At 45.3% G+C, this 18,419-nt stretch overlaps 1 protein-coding gene across 1 annotated transcript in view; it reads left to right on the forward strand.

Moving 5' to 3' along the window:
- Positions 1 to 17,420, forward strand: part of LOC128685379 (uncharacterized) — a 52,263-nt gene extending 34,843 nt beyond the window's left edge. The window contains exon 3 of the mRNA XM_053771888.2: positions 16,862 to 17,420. Coding sequence (XP_053627863.1) covers positions 16,862 to 17,061 — 200 coding nt within the window. The 3' untranslated portion in view covers positions 17,062 to 17,420. The remainder of the gene's footprint in view (positions 1 to 16,861) is intronic.
- Positions 17,421 to 18,419: the final 999 nt, after the last annotated feature.

Consider the following 18,419-nt stretch of genomic DNA (forward strand, 5'->3'; position numbering starts at 1 on the left):
GACTTGGTTTACTTGGTCCCACTTTGTTTTTGTTATTGAAGTTGAATTTGGTGAATGCTCCCTCGTGACTAGTCTCATTATGTCGGTCTGGGGCTCCGCGCATACATGTCTGAACCTAAATTATGTTATGATCTGAGTATGTTGTTTTTGATATGGTGACATTTCTTATCAGATCATCATTGTTATTGAAGATGAGGTCTAGTGTATTCTCCAGTCTAGTAGGCTCTATTATTTGCTGGTTTAAATTGAATTTTGTGCAGAGATTTAAAAGCTCGTGTGAGTGTGAGTTTTCATCAGAGCTGCCTCCTGGTGTTATTACTGCAACAATATTATTTGCTATATTCCTCCATTTTAGGTGCCTTAAGTTGAAATCCCCCAGGAGCAAGATGTTGGGTGCAGGAGCTGGAAGATTTTCCAGACAGTGGTCAATTTTTAACAGCTGTTCCTGGAATTGCTGGGATGTTGCATCCGGAGGCTTGTAGACTACCACAATGACTAGGTTTTGGTTCTCGACCTTTACTGCTAAAACTTCCACTACATCATTTGAGGCATTTAGCAGTTCTGCGCAAACAAGCGACTCTGCAATGTAGAGGCCAACCTCCCCCCCCCCCCTTTTGCCTGTTCACTCTGTCACGTCTGTATAGGTTGTAACCTGGGATCCATATTTCGTTGTCCAAGTGATCCTTTATGTGGGTCTCAGTGAAAGCCGCGAACATTGCCTTTGCCTCTGCAAGCAGTCCACGGATGAAAGGTATTTTGTTTGTTTCTGGCTTTAGACCCTGTATATTTGCAAAGAAGAATGTCATCGGACTGGTGGTATTGTTGGTACTGGGGGGGGATTTTTTTTCTGGCATTAGTATCTGTATCTGTTGGTTTGGAGTGGAGGCCATCGACTGTGGTTCCACTCCAGGAATGACTGGATTTGGTGTACGATTTCTGCCATTTCCTGCCAGTTTTTTTTCGTTCCTGGCACTAAAAAACCTCTCCCTCTTGAGTGGCTGGGCTACCCAGGTTTTCCCATGGCCTGGATGTTTTGTATCTTTTTGTACCCTTTAGATGGTGTGCCTGGCAATTTAAGTTATAGCACAGTCTTTCCTGTACTGAAGAGGTACACATTTCAGGGTGAAAAAGCTTACAGGAAGGGAGTTTGCATTTTCCTGTTGTCATATGGGCATGGCATTTTCTAGGGTGGTCATAGTTGCACGTCCCGTCTGTTTTTCCAGATTTCCCATGTCTGCAGATACCAAGTGCATAGTATGTGCACAGGCTTGGTTTCCGTTTGCCTTGGGTTTCTGTGACTATTCCCTGTTGGTGCATGTTTCCCTGTCTTATTCCTATCTTCCCTAGCACCAACAATGGAGCTCCCACCAGTTGTTTTTGGTAATATATCCTCACTATTGCTAGTTGAGTCCTCTTGTTTGCTATTTCCTGTGGTATTGCTAGTTTGCAATATTGGTTTTATCTTATCTTTGACTACACTTGTTTCCCCACTACGGCTCCTGTCCCCTATGAGGTCATTTATATGTATTCATTCCTGCGTATAATTCCTGCCTACCTGGACAAAATCTCCAGCTTCACCATTACTGTCTCCCAGGACAGCACCTCCAGCTTCATTACTATCTCCCAGGACAGCACTATCTGCCCCACATTTACTGACTACCAGGACATCGCCTCCAGCCTTACAGTTTCTGACTACATGGCCAGTATCAAGGGCAGTACCATTCAGCCCAGACTTATGTTCCCATCTGTTGTAGAAAGCTTCCAGGTTGTCTATGAAAGCAGCTTTGATGTTATCCTCTTTTAATACCCTTGTGATTTTAGTCCACAGATTTTCCTCATTTGGGCATACCCAAAAACACTTCCTGTTTTAATACTGCTTGTAGCTAGTTCTTGGATATCTGCACAAGGGGCGTGACACCAATTTCCACAAAAATGACAATTTATCCATGTGGAAGCCCATTTGTTTGTTTGACTGCAGACTATACATATGTGTTCTGAACACCTTTTTCTCCTTGCTATAAATTATCTGGCATCTATTCTTCCATCTAATATTTGGTCATCACTCTGTTGACGACTTTGCTATAGTTTGTGCAAGAGCTGATTGTCACCTCATTGCAGTTTCTCTCCAGCAAACAGTCAACAGTGTTTCCAACTGGGCCACTACTTATGGGTTTAAATTTTCTAGTACTAAAACTCTCCAGATTATTTTCACTAAACTTTCTGTCATCTCTGATCATCCATTGTACCGATATGGCTTGCATATCCCAGAACGTGATATGGTCAGGTTCCTCGGCCTTGTGTTTGTAGGTTATCATGGAAACCTCACATTACCTCTGAAGGCAACTTGTCACAGCTAGCATAACCTCCTTAAAACCCTCGCTCATCTTTCATGGAGGGTTGATAGAACTCTCCATCGACTACATTCAGCCCTAATTTTATTGAAACTATTATGGCTACCAGATATATTCAGCGACCTCTCCTGCAACTCTTTCTAGCCTTAAATCCATCGCCAGGGATAACGTTTATGCCTCGGTTCTTTCTGCTGTTCATTGGTTGAAAACCTCTTTGCAGAGGCGAATATTCCATCCTTGACCGATCGCTGTGATGCTCACTGCCTTCGATATTATGTTCACTCATGACCTCCACAATCCTTCCATATATAGGATAGTCACGTTCTTTATTTGTTCATCGCCCCTATTTTCTCCATCCCTTCTCTCTTTGCCTACATTCATTCTTGTCTTTTCAGTTATCACCTTTCTATGTTCATGTAGTGTCTCACTTTTCCCTACCCCCTTGGGAAGTTCCCACAGTTTCTGTTCTTTCCCACTGAATGCACGAAAGCCCGTCTGCCCGTGGTGGCTTCTCTTTTTCTTAACCACTTCCAATCTCATTCTCCTGCCATGGCAGTGTACACCATTGCTTCCAAACCTTCTGATGTCATCAGATTCGCACCACTGTTTCCAGACACCATCGTGCGAGGGCATTTATTATGCTCGGCTAGCATTTTTATGGCTGAATTGTATGCCATTCTTGTAGCACTTATCCGTATTGCATCTATGGCTGTCACCATTTGTGGTAGTTTGACTCCCTTAGTGCTTTACAGGCTATAAGAATATTTGATGCACCTCATCCCCTGGTTCTTCGTATCCAACTTTGGTTATGCCATATCTCTAGCAAGCACAAATATTGTTTTTTGATGGGTCCCTGATCCTGTTGACATACAGGGTACTGAACAGGCAGACTGCTGCACGGTCAGCAGTACATGACCTCCCAGTTTCATTTAGATATTCCATTCACAGACTATTTTGCTGTAATTGCTACCCACCTTCACACCCGTTGGCAACAAAGTTACCTGGAGGCTATTCCGGGGGATCAACGCCCCCGCGGCCCGGTCCATGACCAGGCCTCCCGATGGATCAGGGCCTGATCAACTAGGCTGTTACTGCTGGTCGCATGCAGTCCGTATAAGCCACAGCCCGGCTGATCTGGCACTGACTTTAGGCATCTGTCCAGCTCTCTTGAAGGCAGCCAGGGGTTTATTGGTCTGATCTGCTACATAACAAATTACATTCTATTAAACCAAGTATAGGTTCCTGGCCCTCTTCTTGTCATCAGTGTCGAGGTTGGGAGACTACTGTCTCCTGTCTTTGCATCGGCCACACTCCTCTTACTCACGGGTATCTCATGGAGAGGTGCCCTGTTCCACTGTGAGAATTGTCCGGTTTCAGTTGGTTAACCATATTCTGTTGGACTGCCCACTATCAGTGAGCATGCAGAATTTGCCTCCATCGTCACCACTGTACTGTGCTTACTTTACTTTCTCTTCTTGCTGCTGGACCCTCCTTTAACCCAGATTCGTTGACTTTGATAGCAACTGATTTACTGCACAAACTCTGATGCCTCCAGCACTCCTCACAGCCCTTTCCACCTCAATCTCTTGCTACTCTCTACCCCTGCACTATCCACTGCTCTGCTGCATTCCATGACATTTTAATCATCCCCCCTCCCTCTTGCTAGCCAATACCCCTGCACCCCTCCCTGCCTTGCTGCACTGTATGACCCTTGTAGGTTTAGTGCATCTTTATTATAATTTCCATTGTACATGTATTCCTGTAAAAACTGACTTGCTTGGTATTCCTGTGCCCATACTGATAGGTGATTAGTGATCATTCATATATTTCAGAGCATGTAAAACTTTTACTGTCAGTTAAATTAGGTTCTTAAGGGCATAATTAAACACTGTCCTAAGTTTGTTGGTTATTCATGGGAAGTGCTAAAACTATTAGAGGTCACATAAAACTTGAGGAATGCGAGGTAATCGGATAGCCATACACTAGTATCAAAGCCCCTTCGTTGAAGATCATTTTGCTGCAAAGGTCCTCTTTAAGGGGATGCTCCTTGTAGTGGTAAAGAGGCTATCGGTCTGAGGAATTGGCCCTTTTGGTCTTCCTCCGACTGAACCTAATTACTCCCCAATCCTCCCTTCCCTACCCCACCCTCCCCATACCCCGGGATGGGAAACAAGGAGTGGGAAAGAGGGGAAAACCCCTCTTTCCCACTCCCCTTGTTTCCCATCCTGTTTGTAGCCTCTGGGGGTCCTCCCCTCTGGCATTAGTTTCTAGGTAGGGGGAGGCATGCCGGGGTTCGTCACACTCTGTGAGGTCTCTGGGGGTGGTGTGGTTTGCCATGGAATCTGAATTGTCTGAAAGTGCCCTACTTCCTTCCCAGATTTCTGGGAAGTGGGCGAAGTGCCCTTTGGGTAATGGGTGCATCTCCGGAAGCTGCCTGTCAGTTCGGGGGAAGTGGAGGCCGAAGGAGGTATGCTTTGTGGCTGGTTTCTGACTACCCTTTTGTCCACCAAGGTAGCTCGGTAGGTGTGAGGCTGCTATCCTGGAGCACTGGTTTATTGGCATGAAGGGTAGGGTATGGCACGGGTTCCACGCTGTATCTTCACTGCCGGTGGGCTCGGGGCACTCTCGGATGAGGGGAGGAGCTTTTGACCCCTCCATGCCTCCTAGCAACTGTCCCTCCTGTGTTCCTCTTTTTTTTTTTTTCTTTTTTTCTTAAAATAGCAAGAAAGATCACAGAAGAATCACGTTAATTATGGAGTCTTTGCCTAGTGAAACCCTTCCTCCTCCCAGACCCCTTTCTGATCCCATGCCCTGTTCTGACCTGGCTTTGTCGGTCCATTCTCTCAATTCTTCTCATACCTCTGTACCTTCTGCCACTGATGCTTCATCACCTGCTTCAGGTGCTGCAGCGTCACCCATTCTGCTCATGCCACTGGTTCTCGCACACCTTTCACAATGTGTCCGGCTTCCCCAAATACGGTACAACAGTTTTCGGACCACCCACAGTACTACTAAATGTCTAAGACAACCTGCTGATGACAGTTCATCGATAGCTCAAAAATGACCTACTCGACACTACCTTTAGGTACCAGACTACGCAATGGACAAAGTTCTTTTCAGATTATCTTTCTGACCATGGAATTGGCCAAAATATATCCTTCCACATTCTTTAAAGCGGTGCGCATGTCATAACAGCGCAGAATTCAGAGCAAGCTCATGCTCTCTCCCACATCACTTCCATAGATAACATACCAGTCACCATTTGTAAGCACATTTTTCTTAATTCTTGCAGTGGTACTGTTGTTAAATTAGACACATGTGCAACTCTTGGGTATCTTTATTGAGGAAACGTTTTGCCACACAGTGGCTTCATCAGTCCATACAAAGGATAAACTAGAACAGGAGAATGAGGTAATTAGTCCCTCAGCCTTGAACTTTTCTTTGTCAGAGGAAAGAAAGTCTCCCTGATAATGTGTATACATAGTGTATACTACAGTGGCTCCCTAGTATATAGATGATAAAGGCTAAAGTGTCATTTGAAAACAGGTGAATTTGTAAATGAAGTGATAAGCCTATAGAGGCAGGTGCCAGAAGTCGCCAGAATCTTACCACAGTGGTCAGCTGTTTTAATAATCTTTCTGGCCTGCTAGTGTACTCGCATATAATCTACTGATACCAGTGAATAGCAGAACAGTGTTGTAGTAGCAACTAACCAGTATTATAATGGTACTTAGTGGAGTGACTTTCATTAGTTTTTTTTCTTGAAATACCAGACGTATACTGTGAATTTCATATAACCTGTAGTTACAAGCGGTCGCAATATACACAACGAGAAGAAATTATTACTACAGAAAAAGCGTCCTTCCTCCAAAATTTCCACCAGTCAACTATAGTGATAATATAGCATTTATTGTGGAGACGAAAAAAAACTAGAAAAGCTAGATACAGCGATTGATAAACAAGGGTTGAGGCTCGACCGTTCGTCATTGTAGGAGCTGCCAGAAATCACCGGTTCTTCAACACGCAAGTTATACTTTTGTATCAATCAAATCGCATATTACTCGGGTAGATAATTTCAAGTAGATCCTTCATGTGTTAGCCCAAATCACCGACTAGTATGTTTTAAATAAGTGACCCACTGATCAGATCAGATCGACAGGTCCGAACCCCCGACTGGTCCGAACCCTTGACTGGTTTCAAACGGATTCGTTGGACAATAAAGCAGACTGTAAATGGATGGGGTTGTAGGCGCCCTTATCAAACACAAACAATAAATATAAATCAGGAACGTACACGGTAAGCTGTCCAATATACAAGTACAGTTAGAAATAGAAATACAAATAGCTAGAGCTTCATTTAAGGAGGTTATTAATAGAGTATTCAAGAGGTTGCTAGTAGAATTACAGTAAATCAACCATTCAAATCATTATGAAGCTCTGTATAATCTGCAGTCAATCAAACAAACGGGCTTCCACATGGATAAATTGTCATTTTTGTGGAAATTGGTGTCACGCCCTTTGTGCAGATATCCAAGAACTAGCTACAAGCAGTATTAAAACAGGGAAGTGTTTTTGGGTATGCCCAAATGAGGAAAATCTGTGGACTAAAATCCTCTTCAAGGGGGGGCTCCTTGGCGTGGTGAAGAGGCTCTTGGTCTGAGGAATTAGACCTGTCGGTCTACTTCCTCAGACCGAACCTAAGTACCCCCCAATCCCCCGTTCCCTATCCCATCCTCCCCTTTTTCCTTCCCTCCTCCTCCTCCTCCCCACCCCTCCCTTTTGCCCCTCCCTTTTTTTTTTTTTTTTTTTTTTTTTTTTTTTTCCCACAGGCATGCTAGTTCCTAGGTAGGGGAAAGGGTACCGGGGCCCATCCCATTCCATTGAGGTTCTTGGCGGTGGCGTAGTTTGCCGTGGAATCTGGATTGCCTGGGGATGTCCTGATCCCTTTCCGGTATCCCGGAGGGTGGCTTTGGGTGTCTCGGGCGACGGGTGTATCTCTGGAAGCCACCTTTCAGATTCCGGGGGTGGTGGCCGAAGGAGGTATGCTTTGTGGCGGATTTCCGGCCGCCCTCTCTTTTGTCCACCGAGGTAGCTCGGCAGATGTGAGGTTGCTATCCTGGATTGCCGGTTTACTGGCATGATGGGTAGGGTATGGCACGGGTTCCATGCTGCATCTGCGCTACTTGCGGTGCTGAGGTTCTCTTGGGCGCGGAGGGAGATTTCTGGCCCTTTCATTCCTCCTAGGAACTATCCCTCCCCGGTCCCCCCTTTTTTTATTTTTTTATTTTTATTTTCTTTTCTTTTCTTTCTTAAAAACAAAAAGAAAGAAGTAACCTAACCATGGCAGCCCTAGTCCATGAACCTGCTACCCCCGGGCCCCTTCTTGATACCGCACCCCATTCTGACCCTGCCTCGTCTTTGGACCACTCTTCGGACACTCCTCATGCCTCTGTTCCTCTTGCCGGTGCTGTTTCCTCACCCGCTTCAGGTACTGAGGCCTCGACTGACTCCTTCGATTTATCTGACCTTCGCTCTCCTCTGACTATGCTTCCAGCCTCTCCCTCTACGGTGCAGCAATTTTCGAATCGCCGGCCCGTTCCACGTCGGACCAACTCTGGTCCCACGCCTAAACGACAATTAACTGCTGATGATACTTCTCCACCTTCTCGTTCTTCTCAGAAAAGATCGACACGTCCTTCACTACCTTTCCACGCTCAGTTTCAGACTGCACAATGGACTAAATTCTTCACTTTACGACTGACTTCCTCTACTGCCTATCTTTCTGACCACAGTATTGGCAAGGCACTCCTACGCCATGTTGGTAAAGATATTTCTTTTCATGCTCTTAAGAGCGGTACGCGCATCGTCACCGTACAGAATGCTACCCAGGCTCATGAGCTTTCTCGTCTTTCCCATATCGATACTGTTCCTGTAACTATTGAAAAGCATCATTCCCTCAATTCTTGTAGTGGTACCATCATTCTGCCCCATACCATAGTTCAACAAAATTTCCAAACATGTGGCACTGACATTCTTGAACAGCTGGAACTCCAAGATCTCCCAATCCTCAAGGTAGACACTTACGTTCTTCCTGCCCGCGGGCGGAGACGATACCCTAGCAATGTGGCTCGTTTAACTTTTGACAGCCGTGAACTCCCATCCTCAGTTTATGTAGCAGGACATCGGTTACAAGTTCGAAAGGTGATCCCTACACCGCAACAGTGTAGAAATTGCTGGCGATTTGGCCATCCAGCGAAATATTGCAGATCTATCGCCGAATGCCCAGTCTGTGGTGCCGATGACCATTCTAATATGTCTTGCAATCGACCTCCCTCTTGCCTTAATTGTCATGAGGCTCACCCTTCGTACTCTCGCTGTTGTCAAGTCTACTTAAACGAGCGGGAAATCCGTTACCTCAAAGAGGCAGAAGGTCTCCCTTATGCCATGGCAGTTTCTCATCTCCGCCTCCAAGGGAGACTACCTCGTGTTTCTTATTCCCGTGTTTCAAAACGTCCCCCCCACTTCTGGTATCCCATCTTCTGCACCCACCTCTGTGGTTACCTCTCCCATAGTCACTCCTGTAGCTAATTCTTTTGCTGTCCTCGGCTCAGACGTCCCTACTTCAACGTCTCAGTCTGATCTTGCTTCTTCGTGTTCTCTCACAAGCCTCAGTAGCGACGAGATCTCGTATGACACCTCCTCCCAATCGTCCCTCTACTTCTCAAAAGTCAAAAAAAGGTCTGTTAACACCTCCTACCCATCTTCCACCTCCTCATTTTCCCTTCCCTGTCTCTGTACCTGGTTCTCCCCCTCTCACTGGCTCTGTTACAAGTGTAGAGGTTCACCCTCCTCCTCGTACTGTACCTTCCTCCCCTGTTCCCTCCCAAGTTTCTTCCTCTTCTGCCACCTCCCAGGTTTCTGCCTCTTCTGTCCCCTTCCACGCTTCTCCAGTTCCCTCCACCCTTCCATCCCCCCCTACCTTGGTACAGTCCATTACAGTTCCAATCTTTACTCATCCTCCCCCTACCATTTCCAATATTGTCTCCCATACGACGTCTCTGAATTCTGAAACACTTGAAGCAATCTCTGAATATATTGCAGAGATCAAACCATCAATGGACACTGATCCACCCTCCGCTCCTTCTCTCTCCTCTACTCCATCTGTGCAACTCCTTTCTTCACAGCGCACCGTTCCTTCGCTGCTTGAACGTTTTCCACTGCCTCCGCATGTGGACTTTTCTAACCCCTCTAGTCCGTAGGAACCCTTACCTGCGGATTTCAGGTATCTTTATCATTGCCAATCATGGCCTATTTACAGTGGAATATACGTGGCCTCGGGTAATCGGGGTGAGCTTCAGATGTTACTCTCCCAGTTTTCCCCTGTTGGTGTTTGCTTACAGGAACCAAAATTACACTCTGCTGTTATCTCTCCCATCTCAGGCTATAATTTATTGTATTCTTCAGATCCTTTTCCTGATGGGACCTTTAATGAAAGTGCCCCTCTTCTACGCACTGATATTCCGTACCATCAGCTATTTGTTCGTACTTCGCTGCATTACACAGCAGCCCGTATCCACTTGCATAGGTGGTATACGCTCTGTTCTTTATATCTCTCTCCTTCTCGGGCATTATCTATTACGGATATTGCCTTTGTTGTTTCGTCATTACCACCACCGATTCTGTTACTTGGTGATTTTAATGCCCACCATTTCCTCTGGGGGGGTCTCACTGTGATTCCCGTGGCATTCAGTTAGAGGCTTTTCTTGCCACCCACCCCCTCCATGTTTTAAATACAGGTACTCGCACACATTTTGATCCTTCGACTCACTCTCTCTTGCATCGATCTCTGTCTGCTCTTCTTCCGCCGCGTTAGACTTCACTTGGTCTGTTCTTCCGGACTTACATGACAGCGATCATTTCCCAATTATTCTTACTTCCCCTTCATATTCACCACCTCTTCGCATCCCACGCTGGCAATTTGATCAGGCAAATTGGAACCTTTACTCACACCTAACTGTTTTTAGAGAGGTTCCTTCTTCGTCCTCCATCGATGAGCTTTTATACCTCTTCTCGTCCTCCGTTTTAACCGCAGCTTCTCATTCTATACCCCAAACTTCGGGCAGGCATTCTCAGAAATGCGTGCCTTGGTGGTCTCCTGCTTGTGCTCGTGCAGTACGTTTGAAATGCGCTGCATGGGGCAGGTACCGGTACAATAGAACCACAGAGAGACTTCTTGAATTTAAGCAGAAGCGTGCGATCGCTCACCGTGTCATCCGTGATGCTAAACGCAATTGCTGGCGAGATTGTCTCCACCATCACCTCTGCTTCCTCTATGAGTGCAGTCTGGAAAAAAGTACGAAAACTGAGTGGTAAATATTCTCCTGACCCGGCTCCTGTTCTGCGGGTTGCCAGTGTTGATATAGCAAACCCACTAGATGTTGCCAATGAAATTGGCAATCATCTGGTCCGTATTTCTCAGGGACTCCATCTATGCCCCTCATTTCTTTCCTCAAAGTCTGCCAGAGAGTTAGCACCCTTGGACTTTTCTTCTCTCAGAGAAGAACAGTATAATGTGCCTTTTACACTTCAAGAACTGGAGGCAACACTCTCAGCTTGCCGATCATCAGCAGCTGGGCCCGACGACATTCATATTTGTATGCTACAACATTTACATCAGTCAGCCCTTGCAGTCCTATTACGCCTTTACAATCTTATTTGGTCACAAGGTGTTCTTCCACAGTTGTGGAAATCCGCCATTGTTCTCCCTTTCCGCAAACCAGGCACTACGGGACATGAAACCTCCCACTATCGTCCCATTGCTCTTACCAGTGCAGTTTGCAAAGTGATGGAATGCCTAGTAAATAGACGTTTAGTGTGGTATTTAGAGACACACAACAGTCTCTCCACTCGTCAATATGGCTTTCGTAAGGGACGTTCTACCATAGACCCCTTACTACGCTTGGATACGTACGTTCGTAATGCCTTTGCGAATAACCACTCAGTTATTGCCATATTTTTTAAACTTGAGAAGGCATATGACACAACTTGGAGGTATAATATTTTAGCCCAAGCCCACTCCTTAGGCCTTCGAGGCAATCTACCATCCTTCCTTAAGAACTTTTTAACTGACAGGCATTTCCGTGTTCGGGTTAATAATGTGCTCTCCCCGGACTTTATCCAAGCTGAAGGTGTCCCCCAGGGATGTGTTCTGAGCACAACACTTTTTCTCCTTGCTATTAATGATTTGGCCTCTAGTCTTCCATCAAATATTTGGTCATCACTCTATGTTGATGACTTCGCTATTGCCTGTGCAGGCGCTGAGTGTCACCTTATTACAGTTTCTCTCCAGCATGCAGTCGACCATGTTTCCAATTGGGCCACCACACGTGGGTTTAAATTTTCCAGCACTAAAACCCACCAAATTACTTTCACTAGACACTCTGTCATCTCCGATCATCCTTTGTACCTCTATGGCTCCCGTATCCCTGAACGTGATAGTCAAGTTTCTGGGCCGCCTCTTTGATCGTAGGTTATCCTGGAAACCTCACATTACCTCTCTGAAGGCAACTTGCCACAGCCGGCTGAACCTCCTTAAAACCCTTGCTCATCTTTCATGGGGAGCTGATTGTCGAACCCTCCTTCGCCTACATTCCACCCTTATCTAATCGAAACTTGATTATGGTGACCAGATCTATTCAGCGGCATCTCCTACTACTCTCTCTAGCCTTAACCCCATTCATCACCAAGGATTACGTTTATGCCTTGGTGCTTTTCGCTCTTCCCCTGTCGAGAGCCTCTATGCAGAAGTGAACGTTCCATCCTTATCCGATCACCGTGATGCCCATTGCCTTCGCTACTATGTACGCTCTCATGATCTCCGCAATCCTTCCATTTATAGAATGGTCACTGATATTAGTAGACATTCTTTATTTGTTCGCCGCCCCTGTTTACTCCGTCCCTTCTCTCTTCGCCTTCATTCGCTCGTCTTCTCTTCAATTACCACCTTTCTATGTACACGTAGCATCTCACTTTTCCCTACCCCCCTGGGAAGTTCCAGCTGTTCGAGTCTGTTCTTTCTCTCTCCCTTGCTCGAAAGCCCAACTGTCTACGGTTGCTTCCCACTCTCATTTTCTTGACCACTTTCACTCTCATTCTCATGCCATTGCTGTGTACACAGATGGCTCTAAGTCTTCTGACGGCGTAGGATTCGCAGCAATGTTTCCGGACAGCGTCGTACAAGGGCATTTACTATCTTTGGCTAGTATTTTTACTGCTGAATTGTATGCCATCCTTACAGCACTTATCCGTATTGCATCTATGCCTGTGTCATCATTTGTGGTTGTCTCAGACTCCCTTAGTGCTTTACAGGCTATACAGAAATTTGATACACCTCACCCCTTAGTCCTCCGTATCCAACTTTGGCTACGCTGCATCTTTACCAAGCATAAAGATATTGTTTTTTGTTGGGTCCCTGGTCATGTTGACGTACAGGGCAATGAACAGGCAGACACTGCTGCGCGGTCAGCAGTACATGACCTACCAGTTTCATGTAGAGGTATTCCATTTACGGACTATTTTGCTGCAATATCTTCATAACTTCACACCTGTTGGCAACAACGTTGATCTACTATGCTCGGCAACAAACTTCAATCTATTAAACCGAGTATAGGTTACTGGCCGTCTTCTTATCACCAGTGTCGAGGTTGGGAGACTACTCTCTCCCGTCTTCGCATTGGCCATACTCGTCTTACTCATGGATATCTCATGGAGAGGCGCCCTGCTCCTCTCTGTGAGAATTGCCAAGTTCCATTATCAGTCAGCCACATTCTGTTGGACTGCCCACTTTATCAACGAGCACGCAGAATTTACCTCCGTCGTCGTCTTCGCTCTGCTGCTCTCTCTTTACCTTCCCTTCTCGCTGATGGACCCACCCTTCATCCAGACTCTCTCATTGACTTTTTGACAACAACTGACTGACTTCACAAATTCTGATACCTTCAGCCCTTTGTACTTCAATCTCTTGCTACCCCCTACCCCCGTACTATCCCCTGCCCCGCTGTTTTCTGTAACCTACTGATCATCCCTCCTCCCTTCTGCCATCCAATACCCTCGCTTCCTTCCCTACCCTGCAGCGCTGTATAGCCCTTGTGGCTTAGCGCTTCTTTTTGATTATAATAATAATAATAATTTAAATATGGGTGCTCGTACCCATTTCGACTCGCACTCTCTCCTGCAGTGATCTTTCAATCTGTTCCTCGCCCATTGCATTTGATTTCATGTGGTCTGTTCTTCCAAATTTACATGATATTGATCGCTTTCCTATCCCTCTTACTTCTACTACATATACCTGACCGTTTCTTAGTCCTCCTTGGCAATTTGCTCAAGCAGATTGAGACTTGTACTCCCATCTTGCGAAGACCTTGTTTTGTCGTCTATTGATGAACTAGTGCACCAGTTCTTCACATTAGTCCTAACTGCAGCAACGCGTTCAATCCCTCAAACCTTGGGTAGGCATTCTCAGGCATGTGTACCTTGGTGGTCTCCTACATGCACCTGTGCAGTGCATTTAAAACATGCTATGCAGGGCCGTTATCGATATAACCATACCACGGAGCGTCTGTTGGATTTTGAGCAGGCAAGGGCAGTTGCTTGCCACGTCATCCATGACGCTAAACGCACTTGTTGGCGAGACTACGTGTCTACCATTACCTTGTCTTCCCCTACGTGTGCGATTTTGAAAAAGGTGCAAAAAATGTGGGGCAAGTACACTCTGGACCCAGTCTTGCGGGTTGCTGGAGTTGATGTCGTAGAACCCTTAGTTGCCACAGAAATTGGGAACTATCTTGTTCACATCTCCCGAGGACTTCACCTGTCCCTCATTTCTTGCATCTAAACCTACCAAAAAGCAATTGCTCTTAAATTTCTCTTCTGATGGGTTGGAGCCGTATAACGTACATTTTACTCTTAGAATTGGAGTCCACACTTTCCATTTGCCAGCCATCGGCAACGGGATCTGAGAATATCCACATCAGTATACTACAACACCTCCATTCTACGGCCCTTCCCGTTCTTTTACATCTTTTCAATCTAATATGGGAGCAAGGGGTTCTCCCTCAAGACTGGAAATTGGCGGTTGTACTACTGTTTTGCAAACCAGGTGTCTCAGGGCTTGGCACCTCTCACTGTCGTCCCATTGCCCTGACCAGTGTTGTCTGCAAGGTGATGGAACGATTGGTGAATGGACGTCTGATGTGGTTCTTGGAGAGACACGGTAGCCTTTCACCTCACCAATATGGCTTTTGCAAAGGCTGCTCTACTTTAGACCCCTTGCTTCACTTAGATACATATATTCGAAATGCCTTTGCTAACAACTACACTGTCCTTGCGGTCTTTTTTGATCTAGAGAAGGCATATGACACCACTTGGAGGTATAACATTCTGGCCCAAGCCCACTCCTTAGGCCTTTGTGTTATCTACCAAACTTTATTGCTGCTTTCTTGTCCAATAGACATTTTTGGGTTCATATTGCCACCTCGCTTTCCTCGGACTTTGTACAAGGCGAGGGAGCCCCACAAGGTTGTGTCCTCAGCACTACTATTTTTCTCTTAGCTATAAATGACCTACCTTCCATTCTTCCTTTGCATATTTGGTCATCACTTTGTTGGCGACTTCGCTATAGCTTACTCGGGCGCCGACTGTCGACTAGTAGCAGCCTCCCTTCAGGGTGTGATTGACTGAGTCTCCCATTGAACCATTTCTCATGGCTTTAAATTTTCTAGTACGAAAACCCGATTCATTACCTTCACTAGACGTGAAGGTGAGGTTCATGTATTCCGGGATGTGATACGGTCATGTTTCTGGGCCTGCTCTTTGATATCCTACTGACGTGGAGACCTTGCATTTCTTCTTTAAAGACAACTTGTTATGGTCGGCTAAATCTCTCTAAGGTTCTTGCACATTGTTCATGGGGAGCAGATCGTCCCACTCTCCTCCATTTGCATTCCACTCTAGTCTTGTGCAAGCTAAATTATGGTTACCAAATCTATTCTGCGGCCTCTCCAACAGCTCTAAGTTAGATCTCATTCATCACCAAGGTCTCCGTCTGTGCCTTGGTGCCTTTTGCTCGTCCCCTGTTGAGAACCTCTATGCAGAAGCAAATATTCCATCCTTGTCTGATAGCCGTGATGCTCATTGCCTTCGATATTATGTTTGATCTCATAACCTCCACAATCCTTCTGTATATAGGATAGTCAGATGTTAGTAGATGTTATTTATTTGTTTGTCGCCCCTATTTACTCCATCCCTTTTCTGTCCACCTACATTCACTCTTGTCTCCTCTTCAGTTACCACCTTTCTATGTTCATGTAGCATTTCACTTTTCCCTACCCCCTTGGGAAGTTCCAGCTGTTCGTGTCTGTTCTTTCCCACAGCTATGCACGAAAGCCCAACTACCTATGGTGGCTTCCTGCTCTTTTTCTCGACCACTTCTGCTCTCATTCTCGTGCAATCAGTGTACAACGATGGTTCTAAGTCTTCTGATGGTGTCGGATTCACAGCAGTATTTCCAGTGTCATGTGAGGACATTTCATATCCTTGGCTAGCATTTTTACGGCTGAATTGTATGCCATTCTTGTAGCACTTATCCATATTGCATCTATGCCTGTGTCACCATTTGTGGTCGTTTCAGACACCCTTAGTGCTTTACAGGCTATATGCAAATTTGATACAGCTCTCCCCCCTAGTTCTTCATATACAACTTTGGTTACTCTTTATCTCTAGCAAGCACAAATATTTTTTTGTTGGGTCCCTGGTCATGTTGACATACAGGGCAATGAACAGGCAGACACTGCTGTGCAGTCAGCAGTACATGACCTCCCAGTTTCATATAGAGGTATTCCATTCATGGACTATTTTTCTGTAATTGTTACCCACTTTTGCACCCGATGGCAACAACGTTGGTCTGATCTGCTCCGTAAGAGACTTCATTCTATTAAACCAAATATAGGTTTCTGGCAGTCTTGTCATCAGTGTCGAGGTTGGGAGACTACTCTCTCCCGTCTTCCCATCGGCAACACTTCTTACTCACGGGCATCTCATGGAGAGGTGCCCTGTTCCTCTGTGAGAATTGTCAAGTTCCAGTATCTGTTAGCAACATTCTGTTGGACTGGCCACTATCAAGCACGCAGAATTTACCTCCAATGTAGTCCCTGCTCTGCTGCCCTTTCTTTCCCTTCACTTCTTGCTGATGGACCCTCCTTTAACCCAGACTCTTTCACTGACTTTTTGACAGTAACTGATTTATTACTCTCTGAGAATCCCTCTAGCACTCTCCTCAGTCCTTTCTACCTTAATCTCTAGCTACCTTCTACCCCTGCACTATCCAATGCCCCGCTGCACTTCATAACCTAAATCATCCCTCTCCCTCTTGCTACGCCTTACCCCTGCATCCTCTCCTTGCCCTGCTGTGCTCAGTAACCCTTATGGTTTAGCGCTTTTATTATAATGCTGCAGAGGTAGGCGAGGAGCGTGTGTTAGAGGTTCCCAGAGGCATGCTGTGGGTGCGGACATCATCATCGGGCTTCCTCGTCACCAAGGCTCGATTCAACCAGCTCACCACCTTCCGTCCTTTGCCTAGTACCTGGAGAGTTGTAACTAGCAAAGCTAAAATTACAAGATTGGCTAATTCATTTGGCAAGTACATCCCTTTATAGTAAATTTTTATACTCTCAGCACTAAGGAAAAAGTAATACATCAATATGAAAATTACTAATTTTTTTTTTACCTGGTATTGTATACAGCTTAATTTTTTGTATATTTTGTTTAATTTATTGACAGACTGTTTAGGTAAATTGGAATGTTTGCACGAGAGCATACTATTTTGGTATTTTTTTTAGGGACTGCTTCAGTATCGGTTTCTTAAAATGTGTAATTGGAAACTTTCAATTGAAATGGGAAGTTTTAGCAAATTCTGCAAGTGGATATTATTAGTTTAGTTTATGAATTACTTACTCTGCAAAATGTTAGTTTTTGAGTGTAAGTTTTAAGCATTAATAAATTATATAATTATCAAGGTATTTCTAATTCTCCACTACTAAAATTTTTCGGAATTTGACCGTTCTGCAAAACCTTTATATTTCAGAGCAGTCAGCCAGTTAGATTAACACGTAACTGCAATGCTTGTACAGCTAAAAAAAAATGAAAGCTCTTTAGCTGTTAACTTCGTTGTGCAGTAATAAGTTACACAGAAAATACATCGGAAAGGCACAGAAGGAAAGCCAGATAGACTAAAATCAACATGGGCTCCATTCAGGAATAACTAAGTGTTTAAAACTTGAAAGGGAAATTCCTGAATGCTGGAAGGCTGAGTTATGGAATTGAAGCTTGTTTCTTTCCTTGGATCGAATGTGATAGCCTCAATTTCCCCCTGGCAGTGTATGACCCCTGGATTTGGTGTTTTTATAATGACTCCAACTGGTTTAGTGCTCCTCATGAATGAATTACAAGCTCAAGGGGGCGGGGGACCAAGGAGGTTCCCTGAATGTTGGGGAGGTCATCCCCTCTTCATCGAAGAAATTGGGACTATTCTGTTTACCAGATTCAACCGTGATTGCCCTCCATAACCTTAGCGAGGGCTGCTGTAACGAGCTCCCTATAGCAGCTTTTACCTCGGTGACTTTATGGGACTTATAGTAATGTCCTTGAAGGGGTGGGTGCAGTGGGCCCTACAAAAGTACCCAGTTCAACAGGACAAGTGTTTTGGCTCTAACAGAAATTCATTTTGAGACTAATCTGTCAATTGAGGTTTGGGCACACGCCTAACCCATAGCCGTCTAGAAAAATAAAGAGGCACATTACTGTGCCTTGTACACAAATAACCCGCATATAAGAAAAGCTTATAACTACGTTTTGGTCTTGAGTTTGACTATTAACTAGTTAGGTCCAAGTCTGACCGAAACTTCATTAGCTTCTTTGTGCGGATTATTTGTGCATAGCCAGTTTCTAGGTTCTCTTTCCCTGTGTTGTGTGCAGCTGACTTTTCTTCATGGTTAGGTTAGGTAAGATTTGTCAG

This window comes from Cherax quadricarinatus, chromosome 8, assembly GCF_038502225.1.
Source record: "Cherax quadricarinatus isolate ZL_2023a chromosome 8, ASM3850222v1, whole genome shotgun sequence".
In the NCBI taxonomy this organism is placed as follows: Eukaryota; Metazoa; Arthropoda; class Malacostraca; order Decapoda; family Parastacidae; genus Cherax; species Cherax quadricarinatus.